Source organism: Lepus europaeus, chromosome 9 (assembly GCF_033115175.1).
Source record: "Lepus europaeus isolate LE1 chromosome 9, mLepTim1.pri, whole genome shotgun sequence".
Classification (NCBI taxonomy): Eukaryota; Metazoa; Chordata; class Mammalia; order Lagomorpha; family Leporidae; genus Lepus; species Lepus europaeus.
Window position 1 is genome coordinate 44,190,490 of NC_084835.1, and position 26,793 is coordinate 44,217,282.

At 40.5% G+C, this 26,793-nt stretch overlaps 1 protein-coding gene across 12 annotated transcripts in view; it reads left to right on the forward strand.

Annotated features, from left to right (window-relative positions):
- MITF (melanocyte inducing transcription factor) overlaps positions 1-26,793 on the forward strand; it is a 246,326-nt gene that overhangs the window by 121,485 nt on the left and 98,048 nt on the right. For 2 of the 12 annotated variants that reach the window (XM_062201254.1, XM_062201253.1), the window contains exon 2: positions 16,105-16,189. The exons of 9 other annotated variants lie outside the window; for them this stretch is intronic. In XM_062201254.1, coding sequence (XP_062057238.1) covers positions 16,134-16,189 — 56 coding nt within the window. In that variant the 5' untranslated portion in view covers positions 16,105-16,133. Of the gene's footprint in view, positions 1-12,295; positions 12,315-16,104; positions 16,190-26,793 lie in introns of those variants that run through there. One more of the 12 variants, XM_062201261.1, reaches the window with a different exon arrangement.

The window sequence follows — 26,793 nt, forward strand, 5'->3', positions numbered from 1 at the left end:
CTTGCTTTTCATTATAGTTTTACCAGTTATGAATACAACTATGCTTTCAACTTCAAGTAAATGGAATCCTGGGCCAGAATTCTATATTATTTGCCTTTTTCATTCAACTTTTGCTTTGACTTCATCTTTGTGGAGACAGGTAGTTATATTCCCTTCATGTTCACTGCTCACTACTCATCAGGTTATTGCTATGTTCCATCTTGGTCTTTAATCCTTTGATGCAGTGACACATTGACCTAGATAACATGGCTTAATTACATCCAGGTCCTGTGTCCAACCAACTTAATTGAAACTCATGAAAATTAACAGTAAAAAGTCTACAAATGGTACTTTATAGTTTGTGTCTGTGTGGGTGCAAACTGTTGAAATCTTTACTTAGTATATACTAAATTGATCTTCTGTATATAAAGATAATTAAAAATGAATCTTGATGAAGAATGAGATGAGAGAGGGAGTAGGAGATGGGATGGTTTGTAGTTGAGAGGGTGGTTATGGGGGGAAAACCGCTATAATCCAAAAGTTGTACTTTCAAAATTTATATTTATTTATTTATTTATTTACTTTTGACAGGCATAGTGGATAGTGAGAGAGACAGAGAGAAAGGTCTTCCTTTTTGCCGTTAGTTCACCCTCCCACAGCTGCTGCAGCCGGCTCATCGCGCTAATCCGAAGCCAGGAACCAGATGCTTCTCCTGGTCTCCCATGCGGGTGCAGGGCCCAAGGGCTTGGGCCATCCTCCACTGCCTTCCCAGGCCATAGAAGAGAGCTGGCCTGGAAGAGGGGCAACCGGGATAGAATCCGGCACCCCAACTGGGACTAGAACCCGGTGTGCCGGCGCTACAAGGCGGAGGATTAGCCTGTTAAGCCACGGCGCCGGCCCTATTTATTTATTTTTAAAGATTTATTTTATTTATTTGAAAGTCAGAGTTACAGAGAGGTAGAAATAGAGAGATTATAGGTCTTCCATCAGCTGGTTCACTCCCCAGATGGCCACAATGCCGGAGCTGCGCCGATCCAAAGCCAGGAGCCAGAGCTTCTTCTGGGTCTCCCACGTGGGTGCAGGGGCCCAAGAACTTGGGGCCATCTTCTGCTGCTTTCCCAGGCCATAGCAGAGAGCTGGATCAGAAGAAGAGCAGCCGAGACTAGAACTGGCGCCCATATGGGATGTTGGCGCTTCAGGCCAGGGCTTTAACCCGCTGTGCCACAGTGCCAGCCCCTGAAATTTATATTTATTAAATAAAAATTTTCTACAAAAATAAAGCTAGATAAGTTAGACAAAGGAAAAAATAAATATATTGAAACTTTTGGTTAGTAAATGAATGTTTGTGATGAGTTAGATGTTTTTGTCGTCAGTATAGAAGACATTCTGTGTTAGAGGTTTTCAATCTGGGCACTATTTTTTTTAAAGATTTATTTGTTTGAAAGGCATAGTGGCTGGGGGCAGGGGAATAGATATCTTCCATCCCATGAGCTGGGCCAGGCCGAAACCAAAAACCTGGAACCCCACCTGGGTCTCCCATGGAAGTTTCTAGACCAATTTCCACTGCCTTCCCTGGTTCATTAACAGGGGAGCTGGATTGGAAGTGGAGCAGGTATGACTTGAAGCAGCACTCTTATGGGATGCTGGCTTCGCAGTCACAGCTTAACCTGCTCTGCCACAATGTGGGCCCCAACCTGGGCACTCATGACATTTTGGGCGGGGTACCCTGTTTTGTTGGGGGTTGTACTGTGTGTTGTAGAATGGTTAGCAGCATTCTGCTCTTTATTCATTAAGTACCAGTAGAAGCCACTTCCCCATTTATAAAAACCAAAAAAATGTCTCCAGATTTTGTCAAGTACTCCCGGAGGACAAAATCCTCTGTGGTTGAGTGCTACTGCAAGTTTCAGTTACAAGGTGTAGAGTTGGAGACAGTTGTGACTGTGACCTTCCTGGTACTTCCCTGCTGCCCCGTGCCAGCCCCAGGTTGGTGACCGTGGATGGTGATGTTTCCTTGCATCCTTTGGCAGAGGACGTTCCCTGGTTGTCAGATCAGCTGTGTCCTGTTGCAAGTGCTATCGCAGTTTTACCCCATCCCTGGGCCTATTTCTATGTTCTCAGGGACAGAGGGTCTACATTCTGCCTGCTTGTGACTCTCTTTGCCTTAACCTACCTCCTAGCCTAAAGGCAATCTGTATAGGGGTGCAAGACATTTGTATTCATTGCATTTATAAGTTGTTTCTACCTCTGCCTTCAAAAGCCTGTATTTTTTGAAATTGTCATTTTAAAAAGCCATAATAAATACATGTTAAAATAAAAGTCTAAAATGCCAGTGAATTATAGGATGTACATATCTGAAATAAACATTTTATAGTATTATTGACACTTTTATATTAATTTGGGTTTAAGAGTAAAGAAAAAATGCATAATGATGAAATGATGGGACATCATTACCTTTTAAGTAAATATTTTGAACGTTACAACTAAAAAATATTTAAGTAGTACAAAGTACTCCCATAACTTCAAGTAGGATACTTTTTAAAAACACAACATGAAACCTATTCATGAATTCGAAAACACTATAAAGTTGGCTCCATCTAGTGTATGAAAATATTATACAAGTATAGCTAGAGGAAAATCTGTAGTAGGAATCTTTTTCAGCACTTCACTACAAAATTAGAAAATTAAAAAGCAAACCAACCCAAACTGGACTAAGTTAAGTGTGTGGCACAGGTTGCAGTGACCTTCTCAGCATTCGAGAAATCTTTCTGCGTTGAAACATCCACCTCCACCTGGCATTTTGTTCTAACAGCTTTGCCTTTTTTTTCTGGACAGAGGTCTTGTTCATGGGCACCATCAACAAATGCAGCACATGGGAATGCCAGGTCCATTGTGATGTTCTCAGTTTGACTTGGCTGGGGAGCCTACATGGAGCCATATCTGAGTGTCATGCTCATTTTCCACAGTTAGTGCGAGATTAGGGTGGGGTTCGCCTACTATGATTTCAGAACGCTGCGTGGTTTCCTTTATCAGCATGAAATTCTTTGTAGCTGTTAGCTTCTCACTACACTAGAGCAGGCCACTATTTCTGGACAGTGTTTAATCTTGTTTGCCCTGAAGAATTTTGGCACCTTCTTTATTTTTCTTCATCAGTGTTTCCCAAATTTTAGCCATTCTTATGCTAATGACATTGCTTGTGCCCTCACACTGGACGTGGGGCTTAAAATATGAAACATGTATTCTTAAAGATGTTATAATACATGGAAGCCACAAGTGTGTGGAAGTCTGCGTGCAATGAATATAATAAAATAGGAAGAGCATTGTTAGAGTCTTTGTCCAGAATGAAGGAGCCTGGGGTCCCGGCTCTTTGGCTCACAAAAGGCAAGTGTTGGGAGATTCATATTAGCGTCAAGCAGAGACTTTCCCCTGAGATGAAAGAAGTTTGAAAAGGCCTTTCTCACAGTGTGATTCCATGGTTATTTAGCATGGAGTCTGTGCGTCTCTATTCGAGATCGTCTTACATCCCACACTTTGGGAAATTTTACTCAAGATTTGCCATCTCTGCCAAATAAAGTCATGATTCACTTCAGATTTCCAAAGACCTGGTTTCCCCTAGAAAGGTTTGTTAAATCATTCTTTGCTGAGAACTTACTTTTCTTGGTAACTAGAAAAAAGATATATATTTTTTAAAGTTCGACAAGACACAGTATTTGTAGCAAAATGATATGCACGGGCATTTCTTTCTTTTTAATTTCAGCTCCCACATACAAGAGAGAACATACAGTATATGTCTTTCTGTGTCAGACTTATTTCACTCAAGTTGATGTCTTCCAGTTCCAACCATTTTGCTGCAACTGATGGAATTTCATTTTTTTTTTTAAATATCTGAGTGATAATCCATTATGTGTGTATACCACATTTTCTTTATTCATTCTTCTTCTGATGGACACATTGGTTGATTTTGTGTTTGGACTATTGTGAAGAGTGTTGGCTACAAACATGGTAGAGCAGGTATCTGTTTGGTACAATGAGTTCATGTTTTCTGGGTAGATTTCCAATAGTGAAATTGATGGATCATGTGGTCTATTTCTAGTTGTTTTTTTTTTTTTAAGAAATTTCCATACTGTTTTTCACAGTGGCTGCACTAATTTACTTCCTTTCTTCTCTTATGAACAAGTATAAATTGTGCTGATTTGTTGAGTTACTCTTTTCCCTTCCTTGTAATTTTATTTTTAAAATCTCTTTTCCAAGCAGATTAAGTTGCTTAAGGACAAATATTGTTTCTTCTTGTTTCTTGCTGGTGAATGACATTAATTTGACTCAAGACTGGTATAAATATCCAGGAAAGTCTACTTCATTCTTCCTCTCTAAATATGTATTTTTTTGAGACAAATCATGGTCAGAAAAATCACCACGTCTGGTTAATTAATCACTTAACCCATGGATGAATAGTTACTCAGTGTCTTCTCTGTGTCTGGGAATTTTGTGTGGTTAAGAAACGAAGTGGTGAACAAAACAGGCATGGCCCATGCCTTCGTGGAATGCAGAATCTAGTGTGGGACTTGGGGTTCAGACAAGCAAAGAGGTAATTCCAGTGCAAGATTCTAATTTTAGAACCAGCTTGCTTCTGGGCCCCTTAGAGCACTTAACACAAACTGGCAAGCACAGTGAGAAGAACTTACCCTTGGGAACATCCAGCCCCAGATTGGTGGCCCATTACCATTCTTGACTTTGACCAAGATACCTCACACCCTACCCTGCAGTTTCTTTAATTAACGATATATTAAATAATGTGAGGTGTGCTATGCAAATAGGAAGTCCACATTATCATTCTGATAGTGTGGTGAAGAATTCTCCCTGTCTCTTCTTGTCTCCCTCCTCATTTTAAATATGAGGCAGAGACATGATCTCACTATTTTTTGTTATTGTTGTTGTTGCTGTTCTTTCAAATTACCTGCCTGGTACACTAAGAAACCAGAATTCATTGATCCTTGGTCTAGTGTTAGAATCCAGGCATGCTTGTTTTTTTTTTTTTTGTTTTGTTTTGTTTTTTGTTTTTTGTTTTTTTGGTTTTTTTTTTTGACAGGCAGAGTGGACAGTAGAGAGAGAGACAGAGAGAAAGGTCTTCCTTTTGCCGTTGGTTCACCCTCCAATGGCCGCCGCAGTGGGCACGTTGCGGCCAGCGCACCGCGCTGATCCGATGGCAGGAGCCAGGTGCTTCTCCTGGTCTCCCATGGGGTGCAGGGCCCAAGCACTTGGGCCATCCTCCACTGCACTCCCTGGCCACAGCAGAGAGCTGGCCTGGAAGAGAGGCAACCGGGACAGGATCGGTGCCCCGACCGGGACTAGAACCCGGTGTGCCGGCGCCGCAAGGCAGAGGATTAGCCTATTGAGCCACGGCACCGGCATGCTTGTTAATGAAAGTGTATCACTGTCCATGGTGTTAACAGACTGCAGACCCACATGATCTCAAAATTGTATGTTTAAATTATTTGAGTATTCAGAGTTACTCCAAAACATTTCTCTCTTAAGAATCTAGGGTCCCTGTTATGTCACTGATGTTATCTTAAGCATATGCTTATGCCTGAGACATAGTAAGGACTCAATAAATATTTGTTGAGTGAGTTTTAATAAGGATATTTTGATTATTCTTTTATCTACCATCTTTATTGAACACTCTTTTTTTTGACAGGCAGAGTGGATAAGTGAGAGAGAGAGACAGAGAGAAAGGTCTTGCTTTACTGTTGGTTCACCCCGCAATGGCCACTGCGGCCGGCACACCGCGTTGATCTAAAGCCAGGAGCCAGGTGCTTCTCCTGGTCTCCCGTGCGGGTGCAGGGCCCAAGGACTTGGGCCATCCTCCACTGCCTTCCCGGGCCATAGCAGAGAGCTGGCCTGGAAGAGGGGCAACTGGGATAGAATCCGGCGCCCCAACTGGGACTAGAACCCGGTGTGCCGGCGCCGCAAGGCGGAGGATTAGCCTGTTAAGCCACGGCGCGGGCCTGAACACTCTTTTATTTGAGGAGCTAGATAGGTAGAATTGAGAATTTTTATTCTCCAGACTCTATTACCAGCCTGCCTGTTATAACTGGCAGGTAGTTAATACTTAGTAAATGTTAAAAGAAGAATTAGGTAACTTTGTTAGGTGCTATATTTTTAAAAGACATATGACTTAATTTTTTAAAGCAAAATTGGAATTTTTCCCTTATGTCACTTCATGGCAGTATTACCTGAAATTATACAGACTATTAATTTAAAATATTAGTTACTTAGCATATTTCTGTCAATATAAATATATACTCTGATTATGGGTAAGACTCCCTAGAATGTGAATTAGATACAGCAGGTAAATATGTATGGAGTTTATTATGATTGATTGGATTTAATCAACAGACAGGAAGGATTTTTGTGCAAATATTATTTTTCTCATTTTAAATCCTGTTTGTGCAGCATAGCTGAAACAGGATGTCATTAGTCTAAGAGTGAGTGCTTAAAATGCTTCAAAAGTTCGGGAAATTTGACTATTAACACAAATTTAACTTAGGGTGACCTACTGAGCACAAAGAGGTTTGATTTGTTACAGTCATCTTATTTAAATACATGATTTTCTGCTTGACTCCTAGGTATGCTGGTACAATAAAACTATAAATTAGAAGACATTTGATACCCTCAGTCAAAGCAGAAGGTCCTGTGTGCTAGAATTTTGTTTGCAGTTAAGACAATCACTAAAAAAAACTAGTTGTCTACTATCAAGTTATAGATATCACTAACATCTTAGTCCTCAGTGACTCATTAGGAATATACTATTCACGAACTTACCTAGATCTTTCCTGAACTTACATGCATTTTGAATTTGTATAGTCTTTTCACGTATCAAGTTTTCAAAACATCTGACCATTATCTCCAAAAAATAATTTTCATTTGCCTTAGAACTTAAAGTTCTTTGAGACACATAGGCCAACTTTTCATTACCATGGAGTATTCTGAGATAAGAGCCCTTATTCCTTGCATAACATTGATTCAGTCCTCCTTTTCAGGTGCTTGCTTCATTTAATCATCACATTAATCTATGAAATAGGTAATTATTTACACCCCTGTTGTGTTGATGCAGATCTTGAGACTCATAAGTTAAATGGCTTAGGCACGGTAAAGCTGGGATATGAACAGAGTGGTGTATGTGGAAGGGGGCCGGATTATGTGTACACATTGACTCACTCCATTATGCTGACTCCAGTTGGAAAAATGGTGCTAAGTTTATATCCATAGGTGAGATATAGCAGTTATTCATGCATTTATAAATAGTGAGTGGACCTTTCCAAGTCCTGGATTCTTACCATATCCTGTTCAAATGGGAATTTTACACTCCGTGCTACCAACTACTTTCCACAGTGACAACCTTGTCTGCAAGAAAATCTTTCTCTACCTTCAATTCCCTTTGAGGATACAAATATTTAATTTACTTGAACAGCCTGAGAAAAAGGAAAGCTATCCTTTTTTGTTTATCTCTGTCCCCTTTTCTAGCTCCTCCTTGTGCCATAGGGATATAGGTGCTCTGAGATGCTGATATCCTGGGGTCTCATTTATGGATGGGAGCAAGGGAAGGCTGGCTTTCCTTTCCTTAGCAGCCAGAACCTCAGCCACGGTGCACTAGGGAGGCTTCTTGGAATAGCTGAGTGTTATATTGCTTTACATATTGTAAAATGTGGGCTATTGTTGGAAGAAGAAAGAAACTGGCATCATAATGATAATGTGGTGGTACACTTGCTTGTCTCCACCTTCAACACCATTGTAAGATAGACAGAGACATATCATATTATGTTTTTCTCCTCAGTCTGTCATTTTTTTTTTTGAAAAGGTACTAACAGTGAAAGAGGTATACACATTTTTATTTCTTTTTTTTTTAATATTTATTTATTTTATTTGAAAGGTGGGGTTAGAGAGAGAATATCTTCCATCTACTGTTTCACTCCCCAAATGGTAGCAACAACCAGGGCTGGGCCAGGAGCCAGGAACTCCATTTGGGTTTCCCATGTGAGTAGCAGGGACCCAAGCACTTGGGCTGTCTTTTGCTGCTTTCCCGAGTGCATTAGCAGGAAACTGGGTCAGAAGAGAGGCAGCCTGGACTCTAATTGGTGCTCATATGAGATGCCATCATTGCAGGCAGCGGTTTACTCACTGGACCCACAGCACTGGCCCCAACACATTGTTTTTTTAAACAACTTAGAGGAGTTAAAGAAAACATCATGATTTTAAAGTCTCAAAGTGGAAGGTTGCATTTATTACAGAGTCATTTTGTGAATAACTTTGGCCCCCTCCCTGGCGACAGCCTTATCTTTTTCTGTTTATTTACTTTGATAAGGGAAGTAGATTGCACTTTTACTAAATTTCTCATTTGAAGAGATTATCAATGCAGCGTAACCTCCACAGTTCCCCTGTGCACTTTTGTGTTTTCTCACCTACTTGGCTTATGTTACAGATTGTGGTCTGCTTATTTTAAATACCAGTTACCTTTCTTAGATAACAAAGAAAGGCCTCTGAATCACCTTTAATGCAGGAAAAAATATTTCTTTTGAAGTGAACCCTAAGTGAGAGGAGAGCTCATGTAGGGGACTAATCTGTTGTATTTATTATCATATTAAATGAAAATGCCAAGCTAATATTTTGTGTATATTTCCAATAATTGCTTAAAAATTCAAGACATGCAGGATTTGAAATGCCTTTTTATAGATTATAGATTACATTTTTATTCTCAGGATAGATTTTCCTTTTTTTTAACTTTTATTTAATAAATATAAATTTCCAAAGTACAGCTTATGGATTACAATGGCTCCCCCCTCCCCATAACTTCCCTCCCACCTGCAACCCTCCCATCTCATGCTCCCTCTCCCATTCCATTCACATCAAGATTAGTTTTCAATTATCTTTATATACAGAAGATCAATTTAGTATATATTAAGTAAAGATTTCAACAGTTTGCACCCACACAGAAACACAAAGTGTAAAATACTGTTTGAGTACTAGGTATAGCATTAATACACATTAAGGACAGAGATCCTACATGAGGAGTAGGTGCACAGTGACTTCTATTGTTGACTTAACAAATTGACACTTAACAAATGGCATCAGTAATCACCCTAGGCTCTTGTCATGAGTTGCCAAGGCTATGGAAGCCTTTTGAGTTCGCCGACTCCGATCTTTTAGACAAGGCCATAGTCAAAGTGTAAGTTCTCTCCTCCCTTCAGAGAAAGGTACCTCCTCCTTTGATGGCCCATTCTTTCCACTGGGATCTCACTCACAGAGATCTTTCATTTAGGTTTTTTTTTTTTTTCTTTTGCCAGAGTATCTTGGCTTTCCATGCCTAAAATACTCTCATGGGCTCTTCAGCCAGATCTGAATGCCTTAAGGGCTGATTCTGAGGCCAGAGTGCTATTTAGGACATCTGCCATTCTATGAGTCTGCTGTGTATCCCGCTTCCCATGTTGGATCCTTCTCTCCCTTTTTAATTCTATCAGTTAGTATTAGCAGACACTAGTCTTGTTTATGTGATCCCTTTGACTCTTAGACCTATCATTATGGTTAATTGTGAACAGCAATTGATCACTTGGACTAGTGAGATGGCATTGGTACATGCCACCTTGATGGGATTGAATTGGAATCCCCTGGCATGTTTCCAACTCCACCATTTGGGGCAAGTCCGATTGAGCATAAGACAGATTTTTCATAAGCAGTTTAAAGAGCATTAAATTTTATCTCTGGATGTTTATGTAAACATTAAATGATTCTTTAATAATATTGAGATCTGTCTAAACCAAGTTTACCTGGGGTCATCTTATTCTCTTCTGTATTTTCCTTTTCAACCTTGAAGGACGTCGTTTGGGTGCCAGGTACAATGAGCTATCTTTCAGAGGATGTTGTAATATCATTGTTATGGGGAGATCTGTTCTTGGCAGGGGAAAAAAATAGAAACAAGATGAAAGAGATAAACGTGATTGAGTGGCACTGAACAGTTATTTCTAAAGATCTGCAATCGTTAAAAATTTCCTTCAGTCGTGCTGTGATGGTTTCAGATTGCAATTGCTGGACTAGTTCCTTGTAACTTTCTTCCAAATGCTCTATGAGAGTGAGTTGTGTCCAGTCACTTAAAAGCTTCCACATAGGGGTGGGCATTTAGCTTAGTGGTTAGGTACCTTCATTCCACATTGGAATACCTGGGTTCTGTTCCTTGCTCCTGCGTCTGATTCTAGCTTTTTTGTCAGTACAGTCCCTTGGAGGCAGCAGTGATGGCTCAAGTAATTGGGTTCCTGCCACCCACATGGGCGATCTGGTTTGAGTTCCCAGCTAGTAGCTTTGTCCCTGGCCCAGCTCCAGCCATTGTAGGCATTTGGAAGCTCTGTCTTCTTTCTGACTCTGAAACAGAAAGTTTAAAAAAACTTCAGACAGGGGCTGATGCTGTGGTGTAGTGGATAAAGCTGCCACCCATATGGGTGCCGGTTCGAGTCCTGGCTGCCCCACTTCTGATCCAGCTCCCTGCTAATGTGCCTGGGAAAGTATTGGAGGATGGCCCAAGTGCTTGGGCCCCTGCACCCCTGTGTGAGACCTGGAAGAAGCTCCTGGCTCCTGGCTTCAGATTGGCCCAGCTCTGGCTGTTGCAGCCATTTGGGGAAGTAAATCAGCGGATGGAAAATATCTTTCTGCTGTCTTCTCTCTTGCGCTGTAACTCTGCCTTTCAATTAAATAAATCTTGTTTTTAAAGGCTTCGGAAAAAAGTATACAATTTTGTATACCATGTATGCCTATTGACTTCCTAATTAATTAAATGCCATCCTCAAATGATATTAATGATCCCTACCTGATCTTTTATCCATTTTGTCACCCATTCTTAAATTCTTCCTTCCTTTCTTCCATCCATCCACCCATCCATCTAGCCAGCCAGGCAGCCAGCAAATAGTTAGTGAACATTTACTGTTTGCCAGACACTGAGAAAAAAATGAGTACCAAGGACCCTGTCTTCCAAGGGCAAAAGGTAATTAAACAAACAAAATGATCACAAGTTGGGTTAATGCTGTAAAAGAAAGAAGCAGCAAACACTTGGTGAGAGAGCAAAACCAGAAGTGCTTCTGCTTTAAGAAGGAAGGTTAGGGAAGATGTCTCTGAAGAGGAAATGCAGCACTTGCAGGACCTCTTGTGCCTGATGAGGAGGAGGAGTCAGCAGTGGTTGGAGCTGTAGGAGGAGGCGGGGCTTCAGCATTCTTTCCCCAACCTGCTGTGTGCACAGGCATATGTGAGTCTTGCGTTTTCTGTGAGCCCCTGACAAGCAAAACCTCCTGCATCTTCAGTTTTGTCTTCTACATAGCACTGAAAACAGTGCCTCTCACCTGCTAGGCAAATCAATAAATGTTTGAGTTGAAGAACTTGTGAGTAGCATCCGACTTTTCCCAGGACATGAGCATAGTGGCACATGGGGAGAAGAGGAGATGTGTTGTTATTCTAGAGAGTACTTTTTGAGGTGCATTACCACTGTGCTGCTATAGTTTTATGTTAGGCAGAGAGCGAAACAGTCCAAAAGAGCTCCTATCTGATGGTTCACTCACTAAATGCACACAATGGCTGAGACTGGACCAGACCAAAGGCAGGGGCTAAGAACTCAATCCAGATCTTCCATGTGGGTGGCTGGAACCCAGTTACTTTAGCCATCAATGCTGGATTCCATGGTCTACATGAGCAAGTACCTGGAGTCCGAAGCTAGAACCCATAATTAGATCCAGGTACCCCAGTGTGGGATGCAGGCATCTTAACTGTGAGGCTAAATGCCCACTCTTCCATGGTACTCTTTAATTACCTCATAACAAGGCTCTCACTGAACATTCAAAGCATGTCCAGAGTAATGTGAACTAGATACTTTAAAGAATTAAATTTTACAGTAACTTACCTTTTCAACAAATAAAGGAAGCCTGTACTCTTGGTTTCCTGTCACCTTAAAGAAATAATGTATATAGAATATATTATATGCAGTTACAGTTTATATTATATTATATTTTAATGGTTTCTACATTGGATGTTCCAAATGTTTCTACATGAAGATGTTCCCAAAATTGCAGAATTCCAGGGCAGGCATTTGGCCTAGCAGTTAAGACACTTGTTCAAACATCCACACCCCCTATTGTACCTGGGTTCATTACCTGGCTCTGCTCCTGATTCTAGTTTCCTGGTAATGCAGGCTCTGGGAACAGTGGTAATGGTTCAAGTACTTGAGTTCCTTCCACCCATGTGAGAGACTTGGATTGAGTTCCTGGCTTCTGGCTTTTTGTCACTGGTCCAGCCCAGGGCCATTCTATTTGGTGAGTAACACAGTGGATAGAATCATATTCATTCTCTCTCTCTTTCTCTCTCTCTCTCCCCTCACACCCCCCCCCCCGAAAATAAATGAGTAACTAAGCTTTTCAAATACAGAATTTTGAACAATCCCCAAGAGAGTCTCATTTACTCATTTGTTGGGGAAAGAGCCTTGATTTTTATACTTCTAAAAATCTTCTACACTTATTTCAGAGGAATTATGGAGGGAGCAGGCTCCTTAGATGATTCTGATAAGAATACAGATGTGGGAACCATTGGCTAGGATCATAATAAAAAAATCACAAGACTAGGCAGATGCTTGCTAACTTGGATTGGAGATGGTTCATGGATCAGTATCCTGCCTGGCATGTAACTGTTGTGGGGTTCATGAGTAGAAGTATGAGTTTTACTGAAAAGAAGAATAGCTGTTGAAAGCAAAAACACAAGAAAATGCTGTACTATGACAGGGGCCAAGAAAACATTTTATACTCAAATAGAATGAGAATTATTCTGAGCTGTGATAGAAGAGTGGCTGTGCTTTTCCTCAGCTGAGTTTTGGACAGGGTAACAAGTAAAACCTCTTATCTCTTCTCTAACCTCTTTGAAATGCTGATTGAATTTTCCTTCCCAAAAGATTCCAAAGCCCAATTTAGCTTCCAAAGAAAAAGCTGGCTGTCACTTGCATGGTTGATTGTGTTAAATTCCATTTTAGTAAGGTTCTGCTTTAAAGGGTCAGTAAGAATCCTGATCATTGTAGTTGATTTGTTGTAGTTTGGGGCAAGGAGTAGTAATTCAAATGTGGAATGCATTAGAGTACAGGCAGTATCTTTATTCTGCATTCTGTGTTTTATGTCTTTAGTGTTCCTCCCCTCTTCAATTCTCAGTTTGTGTTAAATTTGGGGTGTGTATGTTGTGTGTGTGTATGTATTCATATGCAAGTACATATATATATATATATATATATATACACACACACACAAACTCAGGATGCGATCACTGGTGCCTGGAAGACATTTGCTGACATTTATTGGATGCTGACCTGGGGGTAAATATCTGAGTCCTGGGGAAATATTTGTAGCGTATCATGAAACCTGTGATGGTGGCAGATGAACACATTTAAGTCAAGCTTTTGTCTGTTTGACGGTAGATACTTCATTTCTGTGTCCCAGAAGGTCTTCTGAGAACACTAGTGCCATCTAAATCTTTCTAAAGTACTATAAAAAAAAATTGAATACTTGCCTTTAGGAGTAATTTTATTTACCCACTTATGTAGATGGTCTATGGATACCTTCCTTGGGGTAATGGATTGTCCAGAATAAAATGTCAGGAAATGTTTTGGCTGAACATGTCAGGGGAGCATTTGGCATCACATTGTGCCACATGGCTGGAATTGATACCATTGGTTTCGTGGTCAGCACTTCAGAGTACATAGAGGGCACACATTTTCCTTGTATGTAAGCATATAACAAATCAGAGTTTCAGTTCTAAAACCTACCCAGTGCCTTGTAACTTAATGCAAATAGTGCCCTGGGTAGGGGGAAATCAGATTTGATCTTTTTGAAAAAGGTCCTGATGCAGTGAGTCCCTATTCTTTTTCCTTGATCTTCTACTTTAATTTTGTTTTTCCTCTGTCCGATTTCCCTTGGTTCTCTCAATCCATCATTGTTAATTAAGGTAGCATCAGTCACAATCGTACTCATAAGAGCTACTTTTTTTGTTGTTGAGAGTTTGCTATGTGTCAGAGATTATGCTGAACACGTTTCACATATTATCTCATTCTACTCCAGCAGTAACCTGTGGGCTAGCCCCTTGTTAATATCTCCCTTCTCAGGTGAAGAATCTGGCCAGTAGAACGTTCAGTACTTTGTACAAGGTCACTGCATTAGTACATGATGGGATCCAAACCTGGTTAAGTTGACACCAGAACCTGTTAGTTTTCTTGCCACACTGTGCTAGTGGTAGGAGGAGAGAGGTGGGGGAGGGTAGTAAGTGGAGTAGTGTAGAATTTTAGTCATCTGTCTACCCCATTCAAGTGTCACCACACTTGTTAGCATGGAGAAAGTACCCAGTGACTGCTGTTGATGATTATGATGATTCTGTCAGGCACCTGAATGTTTCCTATTCCTTCATTTATTTTACTGGCAATTTGCTTACTTTTCTCAATCCACTTTGCACCTTCTCCCCATCCACTCATGAGCTATCATCACCTCCTACCAGGACTGTGGCAGTAGCTAATCTTGTCTGTCTTCTAGAAGGCTTTCAACATAGCAACCAGACGGGCCTTGCTAAAAACTTAGATCTGAGCTCATCGCTCCTCTATTTACAGCCTCTCTAAATGGTTTTTTGTTCATCTTGGAACAAAGCCAGTGACCTTTCCTTGCCCTCCAGATTCTGCATGTTCTGGCCCTGGTCCTGCAGTGGTCTCAGGAGTACCATGCTTTCGCCTCACTCTGTCCTCCAGCTACAAGGTCTCCTCCTGCTGGCTTCCCACCACGGCTTCCTGCCTCTGTCAGTGTTCCTGGAAGATTCTTCTTCCAGACTGTTCTTCCCTGACTCTAAGCTCAGCCCAAGTCCCTGTCATTAAATTCAAAGTGCTTCACCTCCCTGTAGCAGTTATCATATTTATCATTGTGTATTTATGTGATTATTGCATATGTTTCCCACTGGACTATAAATGCTTAGAGCTTACATAGTGACTGGGGCTTAGTAGTTGTTACATTGAATGAATGAATAAATGAATAAAGCATAAGCAGATTCAGAAATAGTTTGGTGAAGACTGCTGGCTGAGTGTCTCCTGTTACTAGAGGGCAGTTTTAAAAAATGACAATTTCGCTAACTTATGGAATTTGAATTTGTGATGGCTTATGGAGATGGCATTGTTTTCTAGTCATTCTCTTTGGCTTTCAAATCTGCCTAGGGTACACAGCCAGTTGCTGTCAGATGTCTTTGATCTGACCTTTGAATTGTGTGCAGGAAGAAACACACAGATTTTTCATAACGTAGGAGCTGCTTAAATATTTCATAATGTTGATGTTGTCATGTCTGCATTTTAAAGTGTGGTTTGAAAGTATGTATTGCTGCTTTTTTTTTTTTTTTTTATGTCTTGGGTACCCATGCATTCAGGGTGACAGTCTAAGGGTACACAGATGTCTGAGCTGAAGAATTGTGTTCTGAACAATAGTGCCCACAGTGAGGAGCAGCTTGTGTTTTACTTCCACCAGGACGAGGCAAGGACAGCCCCCCTCTAAACTCCTGAGGTCTCAGGAACGCTGTTGGATCTCTTTCCTGTCGGCGGGAGAGCATGTTCATTTATCAAGCTCCAGAAATGCTTGTGCATGGATGCAAAACAGCTAGGGATGTGTGAAGAGTTGAGAAGGGACACGAGCAATCCCACAACCCTGCCTCCTAGATTCTGGGACTCCATTAAGTGTTAAAAATTCACTGGTATGTGAAATTACCTCTCCTTTCAAGTTCTGTAATAATGCGCAGCCCCTGCAAGCCTGAACCGGTATCTGAGCTGTGGAAGGCTAAATCAGCATCCCAGGTGCTCACCGGGCTGCAGGGCTGGGTTTCTGGCCAGGCGTGGGTTTAGCCCCCTTTGCAGTGTGAGGCAGCACTTTTGTCCTGCAGGTACAGTAGGTACTGGATTAAGCAGGTCTGCTGTTACAGACAGACACCAGGCACAGTTCTAGCGTGGAGCTGTGTTTGGATTGGAGTTTCCAGGGCCTTATCAGGAGCCACCCCTAGTGACACAGTCAGTGCCAGAACTAACTTTGACTTTCACTCTTCGCCAAGGGCTTGCAGAACACCTTAAAGGAAAAAAGATGGAGGCGCTTAGAGTTCAGATGTTCATGCCATGCTCCTTTGAAAGCTTATATCTGTAAGTCAAGTTTTATTCTGGAAATAATCCTGGGACCACTTAACAGGAGTGGATTTTTTTTTTTTCATTTGCAGGGGGGAAGACAGCAAAAAGAAAGGTTTTATTGGGAGTTAAAAATCCTGGAGCTGTTACTTTGTGACTGTAGCATTAATCTGCTTCAAGTGTAACCTCTGGTGGAGGCTATGACAGGATAACAATCAATTTGTGTGTTGGGTGGGGGCTGGAGGATAGAAATGCTAGCCTAGTATCTTTGCCTTCTCGTTTAAAATTGAATGTTGCTCTTAAATTAATAATGACAGAAAGAAAAAAAAAAGCTTGATTGCTTGAAAAATCTGAGAAAGAGCAGAGCTTGGTTTATGATTACAAGATAGACTGCAAACCAGCTTTGTTATGAATAAAAAATTATTTTTTCTTTCAGGAAAACAGTAATATTTGTCAAAACAGTCCCATTGTGACCACCTTGGGTTTTTTTTTTTTGTTTGTTTGTTTCTTTTCTATTTTTGGCTGTGGAATAGTAACAGTTGCATTAATAAATATCTCTTTCCCATTTTGGTAATATTGATTTTTTTTTCTTCTTTGAAAGGAAAACAAAACATCCAAAAATCAGAGTCATCTGCCTGGATGTATGCGTAGAACAAGTTTGAAATTGACATTTTCCAAGAAAGACTAAATTGGAGAAATACTAATTGGATGCTTGTGTAACCACCCCCAACCCCCATTAACATTTACTTTAACTGTTAAGTGATAAGGTCTGAAAACAATACTGAAAGCTGTGTCCTAAAGTGAATAGGCATTCAAGCAAATCAACTTATGCAAAAGCCACCTCTGGAGCTTAATAATTATTTACTGAACGTTCCTGGGTCATGAGAGAGGTTTTGATTAAGTCAGAAAAGCATTATGTTCAGCAGCTTGTGAAGGTGTGTTTAAAGACAGCAAGAATGATGGAAAAATACTTGATGTAGAACTATTTTTAGAATTTGATTCTTGAAAAAGTGAAATTCCTGTGAATTTAAGTGTGGGTTAAAGTTCATCATCTTTAAAGTGGGTACCTCTTTAAAGGGTTTTGGAAAAGATTTCTAATCTCAGATGCGTCTATTTTTTGTGTCTGAGTTTACTTTGTAGAAACTTTAGATAGTGTATTCTAAATGACACTAAAGCAATTTAATTACTCATCTCTCTGAAAATGATAGAGTATTTTATGAACCTAGTAGATAAATATTTATGTATTTAAAATGTGATGCTAGCAATGTTTAAATTTCTGCCTTATCAATCAGATAATAGTGGTAGAGGTGACGTGTATTCTTTGTGATTCATGCCCTGCAAGAATGACTCTGTAACTTACTAATGTTTTATTTTTTAATATTAATTTTAAGCACAGTAATGGATGGCACAAATGCTTGAAACTAGCAAATCTGTGCAGCTCAAGAACCTTACTTTACACCCAAACTAATTCATCATTTTGTGTTTCATAGGAGCTTGCTTCCCTTATAAAGTCTCAGAATGAAATTCTTAACAAACATTTTTGAGCAAACATGTGCACTGAGCTGTTGCCCATTAACTTTTCTGTGCCTGTTCTTTCAGGAGGGCACACACTGTGAATTAATGGTTTGTCTAGGAAAGCAAAGTAGCACCATAGCAAAAGGCAACCTTATAGAGTTTTAGAGAAAATAACTTGTCACTAGCTTTGAGATATTAAGAGGTTCAGAGGATGTCATTGCAGGGATTAAACCTGGTATAGAAGAACTCAGTGCCTAATGTTTGCTCATTGTTCCCATTGCTTGTGGGCACCATTCTAGGCATCTTATCCATATTCACATGCTTAGTTCTTACAACTGCTCTTGAAGGCACTTTTTTCCACTCCCATTTTGCAGATAAGAAAATTGAAATGTGGGCAAGTCTTATAGCTCAGGCCCTACAGCTGAAAAATGAGAATGTTGGGATTTCTTTTTTTCCAACAATTTATTTATTTTACTCAAAAGAGTTACACAGAGAGAGGAGAGGCAGAGAGAGAGAGAGAGGTCTTCCATCTGCTGGTTCACTCCCCAATTGACCAAAACTGCTGGAGCTGCACTGATCCGAAGTCAGGAGCTTCTTCTGGGTCTCCCACGCTGGTGAAGGGTCTTGAACCAGTACCCATTTGGGATGCTGGCACTTCAGGCCAGGGTGTTAACTTGCTATGCCACAGCGCTGGCCCCGAGAATATTGGGATTTCAACCCAGGCATTTTGCCCTGGGATATAGGCTTATCTGCTGTGTTCTATGGCTTTATACTTAAGATACTAAATGAATCAATATTTCTTCCCCTGATTTTATTGAGTTGGGTTTTTTCCATGCCCAGATTTCTGAATTAACAAACCATAATGTAACTCAGCTTTGGATGGGGCTACCATTAATTCGATGCCACAGTATTTCTCTATCACATGTATTTCCCTAAGTGTGATTCACTGTTGATTGTAAGGCAGCTGTCTGATGGAGGAGACAATTCTATTAAATATGTTCATTAATTATGAGATCTATCCTGACTTGGGAAGTCTTGTAATGTAGAAGAAAAGTTATTCATAGAAATTAATAGGGGGCTGGCACTGTGGGACAATAGGTTAATCCTCCACCTGTGGCGCCGGCATCCCATATGGGCACCGGTTCTAGTCCTGGTTGCTCCTCTTCCAGTCCAGCTCTCTGCTGTGGTCCGGGAAGGCAGTGGAGGATGGCCCAAGTGCTTGGGCCCCTGCACCCACGTGAGAGACCCTGAGGAAGCTCCTGGCTTTGGATCGGCTCAGCTCTGGCCGTTGTGGCCAATTGGGGAATGAACCAGCGGATGGAAGACCTTTCTCTGTCTCTCTCCCTCTCACTCTCTGTAATTCTACCTCTCAAATAAATAAATAAAATCTTTTTTTAAAAAAGAAATTAATAGGAGGTGGTGATACAGTGTGTAAAGCCATTGTTTATGATGTTGGCATCCCACATTAGAATGTCAATTTGAGTTCCAGCTGCAATGCTTGTGATCCAGCTTCCTGCTAATGCACCTAGGAAGGCATTGGGGGATGGACCAAATACTTGGGCCTCTGCACACTGTTGGAGTTCCTGGCTCCTAGCTTAGACCTGGGTGATGCAGGCATTTGGAGAATATACTAGCGGATGAAAGATTCCCTTCTCTAGTGTTCTCTGCCTTAAAAGTAAATAAATAACAACTTTTTTTTAAAAAAGGAAGAAATTAAGGAAATATAGTAGAACCCAAAATCTTAGAGAGCTCTGTCACTGGATGATTCAAGCTAATGGCTTCACTAACAATCCTCCAACATTAAGGTTGTAGTATTATTTGATTCCCTGAGGTGGGGTATTTGTTATGAGAGAGATACAAAATTTACCCATTGTATAAATAATTTATTTTATCCTACTGTGTGCTGGGGAATGAAGTATGTGACCATTTCTGCCCTCATGAAGCTGGCTACACCAAGTCGCAAAGACTAGATACTTACCAACTTTAAGTCTGAGCTTCGTATTCCTGGTCCAGAATGGCTGGTTAGAACTCCAACCAGTGCAGCCCAATCATGAGAGGCATGATGGATGACATTCAAAGAAAGGTATCTTTTAAAGCTGTCCAGGATATGCTGCTTGTCATTTCTGATTAAATCTTATTGGCAAAAGTTAGACTTGTAGACATCCTAGCTCCTAGGAAGCTGAGAAGTGTTTGGAGGGCAGTGCACTAAGCCACAATGAGGATAAAATCAGAGAATAAGACAATGGATTGTTTGAATTGTTGATTTTAGGCTGAAGCTTTGCTTATCTTTTCCAGAATTACTGATATTTTCTAAAATGTCACCAAAACAAGTGATGGTGTCCCCGGGGCACATCAAACTGGCTTTAGCAAAAGTGGAGTTTGATAGATCCTTGTCCATCAATGCCCAGAGTTGGTCTAGGTTTATCCAGACTTTAAGGATTGTTTAATCCAGTGTTCAGTGTCATCCAAACATTGGCTTGGCTTTCTCTTGGTTCTTTGTTTTCCCTCCAAGCTTTGTTGCTCTTTTTAGTTCCCAATACAAAGCTATCCAGTTTTTAATTTTTTTTTTCCAGATACAAGTAGGAGGTGCCATACTTACATCCTACCAGCTTTCCACACCTTTATATAAAGAGAATATTCTACGCTGGTAGTTTCAGTCAGAGGCATCACACTGACTCTTATTGGACCATGTTGGAGTAGAAGCCCATTCCTGAGCTGGTTGCCATGATCACGTGGGTGGATATGTGGATTTGATAAGACTGGGTTATATTTCCCTGTCTGGAGGTAGCAGCAACACAAAACCTGATGAAAGTGAGGGAGCCTGGTTCTTCAAAGTTAAATCAAGATACTTTACCAAAGCAGGACAAGATGCTAAGCAGGCTTACATGATGCATGGAAACTCAAAGTCATTACTGATACTTGTAAGCTTGCCTCCTTATCCATGACAGATGTACTCATTCACTACTCCTTAGATCATAATTTGTACTTTTATCTTGATTCTAACACAGTAGTGCAAATTTTGCATCTTGGTAGGAGTTTCCTGGGCATTCAATAATTGTTAAGTGATAGTAGTCTAAGGTTTTTGAATCTTCTCTATTCTGTTAAAATATTGTCTGCTCAAGTAGATTGTGTCTGGTGGTTGGGGACAGTTATTTGAGAAGAGATAGAAGGGCCTTCTGCCATTAAAAATCCTTGAATTACATGTTGATCAAATTTTCCAAACAAAATGATTTTATGAAACATTTATTTTATTTACTTGAAAGAGTGATGGAGGGAGGTAAGAAGGGAGGGAAAGAGAGAGGGCGAGAGGGAAGGAGGGAGAGAGAGAAAGAGAGAGAATGAATCTTTCATCCATTGAGAGAGAGAGAAAGAGAGAGGGTGAGAGAGAGAATCATTCATCCATTAAGTTTACTCTCCAAATGGCCACAATGGCCAAGTGTGGACCAGGCCATACTCCATCTGGGTCCCCAACCTGGGGACAAAGGCCTAAGTACTTGGGCCATAATCTGCCACTTTTGGGAGCCAGGTAGGAAAAGCACCTTGGACTTGAACCAGTACTTGTATGAGATACTGGCATTGCAAGCAGCAGCTTAATCCACTGAACCACAATACTGACTCCTAAATAAAATAACTTTTTAAAGTTTAGAAAAAAATAAAAAACTTCCAATTTTACACTCATGTCTGAATTCTGTCATTAGATCATCAAAGTTCTGGCTTTTTAAAGCATGCTTTCTTTTAAAATACTCGATGTGGACCATCTTGCAGTGCCTTGTCAATTACTTATATCTTATAGGGGCTGGATTTTTCAGAGCCTTTTGAATCATGGCAGCTGGATGTGAATGGGACCCCATGGTTGGACAGAGTGAGCTAGAATTCTCGAGTGCAGTGTCCTGGAAGGAAGCTTGATATGAAAGACAGAAAACATGAGTGAGAGCCCTTTCAGCTTTATCTGCTTCATAACCTTTCAGTGATCTGGCTCTCGGGGGCCATTTCCTTGAAAGGAAGTGAGTGCTAAGAGTATGCCAGCCCACAGTGGCAGCTGTGGGAAATGGAGATCAGTCGTGGTCATAAAAGGAGGAAATGGCAACATTCATATCCTCAGTTTAAAATATCTACTAGTAGGAAATTGACATAGTCTTAGTTGGAGTATGTAGAAGTGGGAAGCACACTGTGAGTGATTAAAATAACCAACTTAAAATCTAGTGATAAAAAAAAATTGCCAGGAAGAGCATTACATCATAGAGATCTCTAAACATTTTTGATCATTGCTCCTAGTTAGGTTTTTTCCCTAAGTAAACTCTCAACAAATTTTTATTGTGCCTATAAATTAGATCTGGATGCTACTGAACTAATATTACACTATGAAACATATGAAAATAGAAAATAATGATGATGAGATAAAAATAACATTAAGCAGTGTTTTGGGGTGAATATTTGACATCGTGATTAAGATACCACTTGGGATATCTGCATCACATGTCAGAGTGTGTAGGTTCAAATTCCAGCTCTGCTCTCAATTCCAGCTCCATTGGTTCAATCCCCAAATGGCCACAACAGCCAGTGCTGAGCCCATTCAAAGCCGGCAGCCAGGAGCTTTTTCTGAGTCTCCCATGTGGGTAGAGGAGTCCAAGCACTTGGGTCATCTTCCCCTGCTTTCCTAGGCCATAACAAAGCTGGTTGAGAAGAGGAGTAGCAGGGACATGAACTGGCACCCATGTGGGATGCCAGTGCATCAGTCGGAGGTTTAGCCTACTGTGCCAACTCCTAATGTTCAATTTTTTTCTTCTGACTTAAAGTACATTATTTTTTTGTTTACTCTTTTGGGGAATACTGCTGTATTGGGAGTCTTCTTAAGACTGTCTTTGATTTGGAGAGCTCTGAATAGATATGGAGAGCTTCCAGTGTTTAGGAGTGTTAGCACAAATTTCAGATTTTAACTTATATGTGAGTGGTGGATCTTAGTGTGTAGTATATGTTCCTCCTTTTGTACGGTGAAAGAAGTGAAGCTCCAGAGACAGGAACACTATCTGGCTTATACACCAGGATATCTCATGGGTCGAGTGGCAGCAGGCCATTGGAAAGCATTCAAATATTTGTTGAAGGAAAGAAGAGAAAGATATGCTGCATTTTGAAAACTTTATTCTGTGTCAGAAACCTAGAGTATTTATTATCTGAACTAGTAATGTTACCAAAAGCAGCTACATTTTGGCAGATTATGTTCTTTTTCTAGACCACTGAAACCCAAGTTTCATGGTGACCCAAGTCCAGATGATCTCAGTGTCTGAAGCCAAGCTGTGGTAACTAGTACTTTCACTTTGACAAGCATTCTACTCCCAACTATTGTGGGGTGATAGAATTACTTATTGGTACTTGTTTCTGCTGTACATGGGTCTTCCTGAATTACTTTGGAAGGAAAGATTGAGATAACAGGAGCACCAATCATTTTGAAATGCTAATTATTACATGTGTCCATGTGCCAACTCAGATTTTTATCCTTGATGGCACTTGGAAAATATTCTTCAGAATTTCCTTTTGCTTGTAGCACAGATTGATTAAGGGAAATTTCTATAGATTCACCTAATTTATTTCTTCTATTTATGATAAAGTAATTGTCCTGTCACCCTAAAGATCCATTGGCAGTCTCTGGACAGATGTTCTTGTTCATTTTCATAGATGATTGGGCAAGAATGAGTATTCTTTTCATTCCATGCCACCTAATATGTTGTGTTCAGTATCAGAAGGAGTCTAGGCTCTGGTCGGGTTCGCTGGAGGTAGAGAATTGAATATAGACATAAGTAAATTGAATATTTCTTTAATCAGTTGCAGAAGAAGTTGCTCTGGTTTAGCAATTAGATAAGTGCATGCAGATGGGTGTCTTGGGTGTTTTACTTTTTGTTTCCTAACGCAGTCAAGTATCAACTACTGAATTCTTGCCAACATATTGATTGCTGTTTCTTTCCTCCGATGAAACAAAAATTTTGGAATTGAGACTATGCATTGATATTTTAGAGAAAGTCCTCAGCTGACTTTGTTATAGCCAACCTTCTGGACTTGAAAACTCATGCAGTTTAACCTGTCCATGACATAACTTTCTCATCTGTTAGTGGAGTTAACACTAGGTGGTGCCTTCCTATGTCTTCGTTGTGTGTGAACCTGAGCCATTGTGCTTCCCTGGACATAAGTAAATTGTACTCCAGTGAAGGCAACATATGAGACCTTGAGCCCTATCAGTTGAATGACTATAATAGAAATTATTTTTTACTGGGGAAACACACTAGTATTCTTACTTTATTGCAGAATAGATTGTGTTTTCCTCTCTATCCTTGCAAAACTTTGGCCAAAAGTTTTCTTGGACTTAAGTCAGAAGTACCTATACTTTATAAGATATAATCTGTGGTCCAAACTTTCTCATAGGCTTATAAAAATTTCTCCCTTGAATCAAAAAGTACTATCACATTGATAGTTTAATATTATTTTTGCCTCTAGTCTTTGAACTATGTCCCAGTTTGTTGGACTATATTCTAGTCATTGTGTTAAACTTTTTACATCTATTATAAATTCTAATCCTCTTCACAATGCTGAGAGACAGATATATTTAAAAAATACTCTTTGTAAATAAGGAAAACCAAAGCACAAAGAGATTGGCTTACTTGGCTGTTGTCATAGGTTTGTACTCGTAGAGCTAGGCTCTGCCTGAGGAATTGAGGAGGGAAAACACAGGGAAAAGTTTAACGATTCCTTCAGCTTTTAGATTTCAGCTGGCTATATTCCTGCCTTAGAAGATTGTGATGCTAGGATCAAAGCTGATCCATATGGTCATATAAAGGGGGGTAGTGATGCCATTGTCAAAGGTGAGGAATTGGTGTCAGCAAGTGTTTGGCATAGTGGTTGGGACCACACTTGGGATACCTGTATTCTATATCAGAGTACCTAGGTTCAAGTGCTGGATGCATTCCCAATTCCAGCTTCTTTCTAATATGCACACTGGGAGGCAGCAGGTGATGGCTCAAGAAGTTGGTCCCTGCCACCTAGGTAAGATAACTGGATTGAATTCCTGGACTGCAGCCTCAGCCTTGCCAAACACTGGCTATGTGGGCATTTGGTGAATGATCCAGCAGATAGAAGATCCTTCCTTCCTTCCTTCCTTCCTTCCTTCCTTCCTTCCTTCCTTCCTTCCTTCCTTCCTTCCTTCCCCTCCTCCCTCCCTTCCTTCCCCTCCTCCCTTCCTTCCCCTCCTCCCTCCCTTCCTTCCCCTCCTCCCTCCCTCCCTCCCTCCTTCCCTCCCTCCCTTCCCCTGTTCCCCTCCTCCCTCCCTCCCTCCCTCCCTTCCCCTCTTCCCCTCCTCCCTCCCTCCCTCCCTCCCTCCCTTCCTTCCTTCCTTCCTTCCTTCTCTTTCAAGTAAATAAAATAGGCAGAAGTTTTTTAAATAGGTGAGAGATGGTTAGGCAGATGTTGTTTAGAAGCTGAGGTGTGTTGGAATTTCTAATGTGTTTAAGTTGTTGATAAAGGCAATAAGATAAGTCCTTTAAACTTAAGACTGTGTCAGGTCATTGAGATCCCGTGACCAATATGCCTGGACCATCACAGAGAAGAGGGAGGCTTTGAAGGTTAAAAATGTAAATTAGCCTTAGAGATATGGACTCAAGCGACATTCAGTGTCCATCTGTTGTCCACCTACTGCATTCCAGACACCATGCTGACAACTAACACCCAATGTCTGCAGTCTACTTCAGAGGTGGAATTTGGAGAGGCTTGGAGAAGTTAAGTTGCCCATTGAAGACCTCACTGCCTGGCAGAGAGTGAGGTAAACCTGAAGTCCAGTTGGTGGTCATCGCTGGTGAGCTGGTGTGGAACGATTCTCAGCACTCAGGCAGTTGTGTCTGGCTTCAGTGATTCGCATGAGCTCCAGGAAAAGCATTGCCTCTCTGCCAGTTGGCTTTAAAGGGTGATTTCTGATGGTAAAATGCACACCTTCCCACATGGAACAACATGGGTGTCTGATAATCTAGATAATTGACTTAATTTTAAGACATCTCAGAATTATGCGACCATGGCTTTAAACTCTATGAGATTAGAAACCAGGTATTCCCAGCACCTGGCAGCAACTATTTGTTGAATAAATGACCTTTACATAATCTGATTAAAAGGAATCAGACTCATGTAATTAGGATTATCTATCGAAGACTGAACTTCATGGACCGGGATGAGTTCAGTTAGCTTTCAAATTAAGTACATTGGAAATCTCTCCTATGTCATGAGTAATTTCAGCAGTTGGTCTTAATTTTTTTTTAAAAAACAAGCATTCTAGCTGCCTGTAATGTTCTCACCTATACCTGAATTTTGAGTTTAAAGCATTACGTTTGTTTGTCCTACTAACATTGTCAAGTGTGGATATCTTCATTTTTGCCTTTGAAAAGTGATAACTGTGGATCCAGTTATTTCTAAGGAAAAGGGATGCTTAAGAGATTGAGAGCTAAGCTGAGAATCTGGGAGTCACCTTTATCACTATGGGAATGTCGTACAGAGAGTGCGTGCAGTGAATTGACCCCCGTTTTTCCTTAGTACTTTTTTTGTTTTTTTGTGGAAGACTCAATAGTTGAGCTTTGCTCTATTTATAAATATGAAGATATATCTGCTATGTTTTCTTCAGTGGGTTTTCAATTTATTTGTATTGGCCCTCTGTGTAAATATGAATTTTGTTTCTCACAGGATATTTCAGAAAATGCTTTAAATGATATTGGTGCTGCTGTTAAAGTATGAAACCTTGGTGTGGTTGATAACTAGTAATTTTAATTCAAGATGTCTTGAGAATGCTTTACTGTTAATTGAAAGGATTTTTCCCCCAGTATCACAGCCAATGACTTGTCTTGAGCAGCTAATTAGTGCGATTATTCCACAGCTGCATTTGCTACAGCACAAAGGTTTGCTCCCGTTTTTATCAAAAGGATCAGTCTCTCTGGGAGTGTTTAAACCTGACAGGCTTTGAATAGACTGCTTATTTATTTATTTATTTTTAAATAGCCACCTCATCCCTGCTTTTCTTGGCTTAGGAAAGTACATTTGAGCTTTGAACACATACTGAAAAGTGGGAAAATACATTTTCTTTT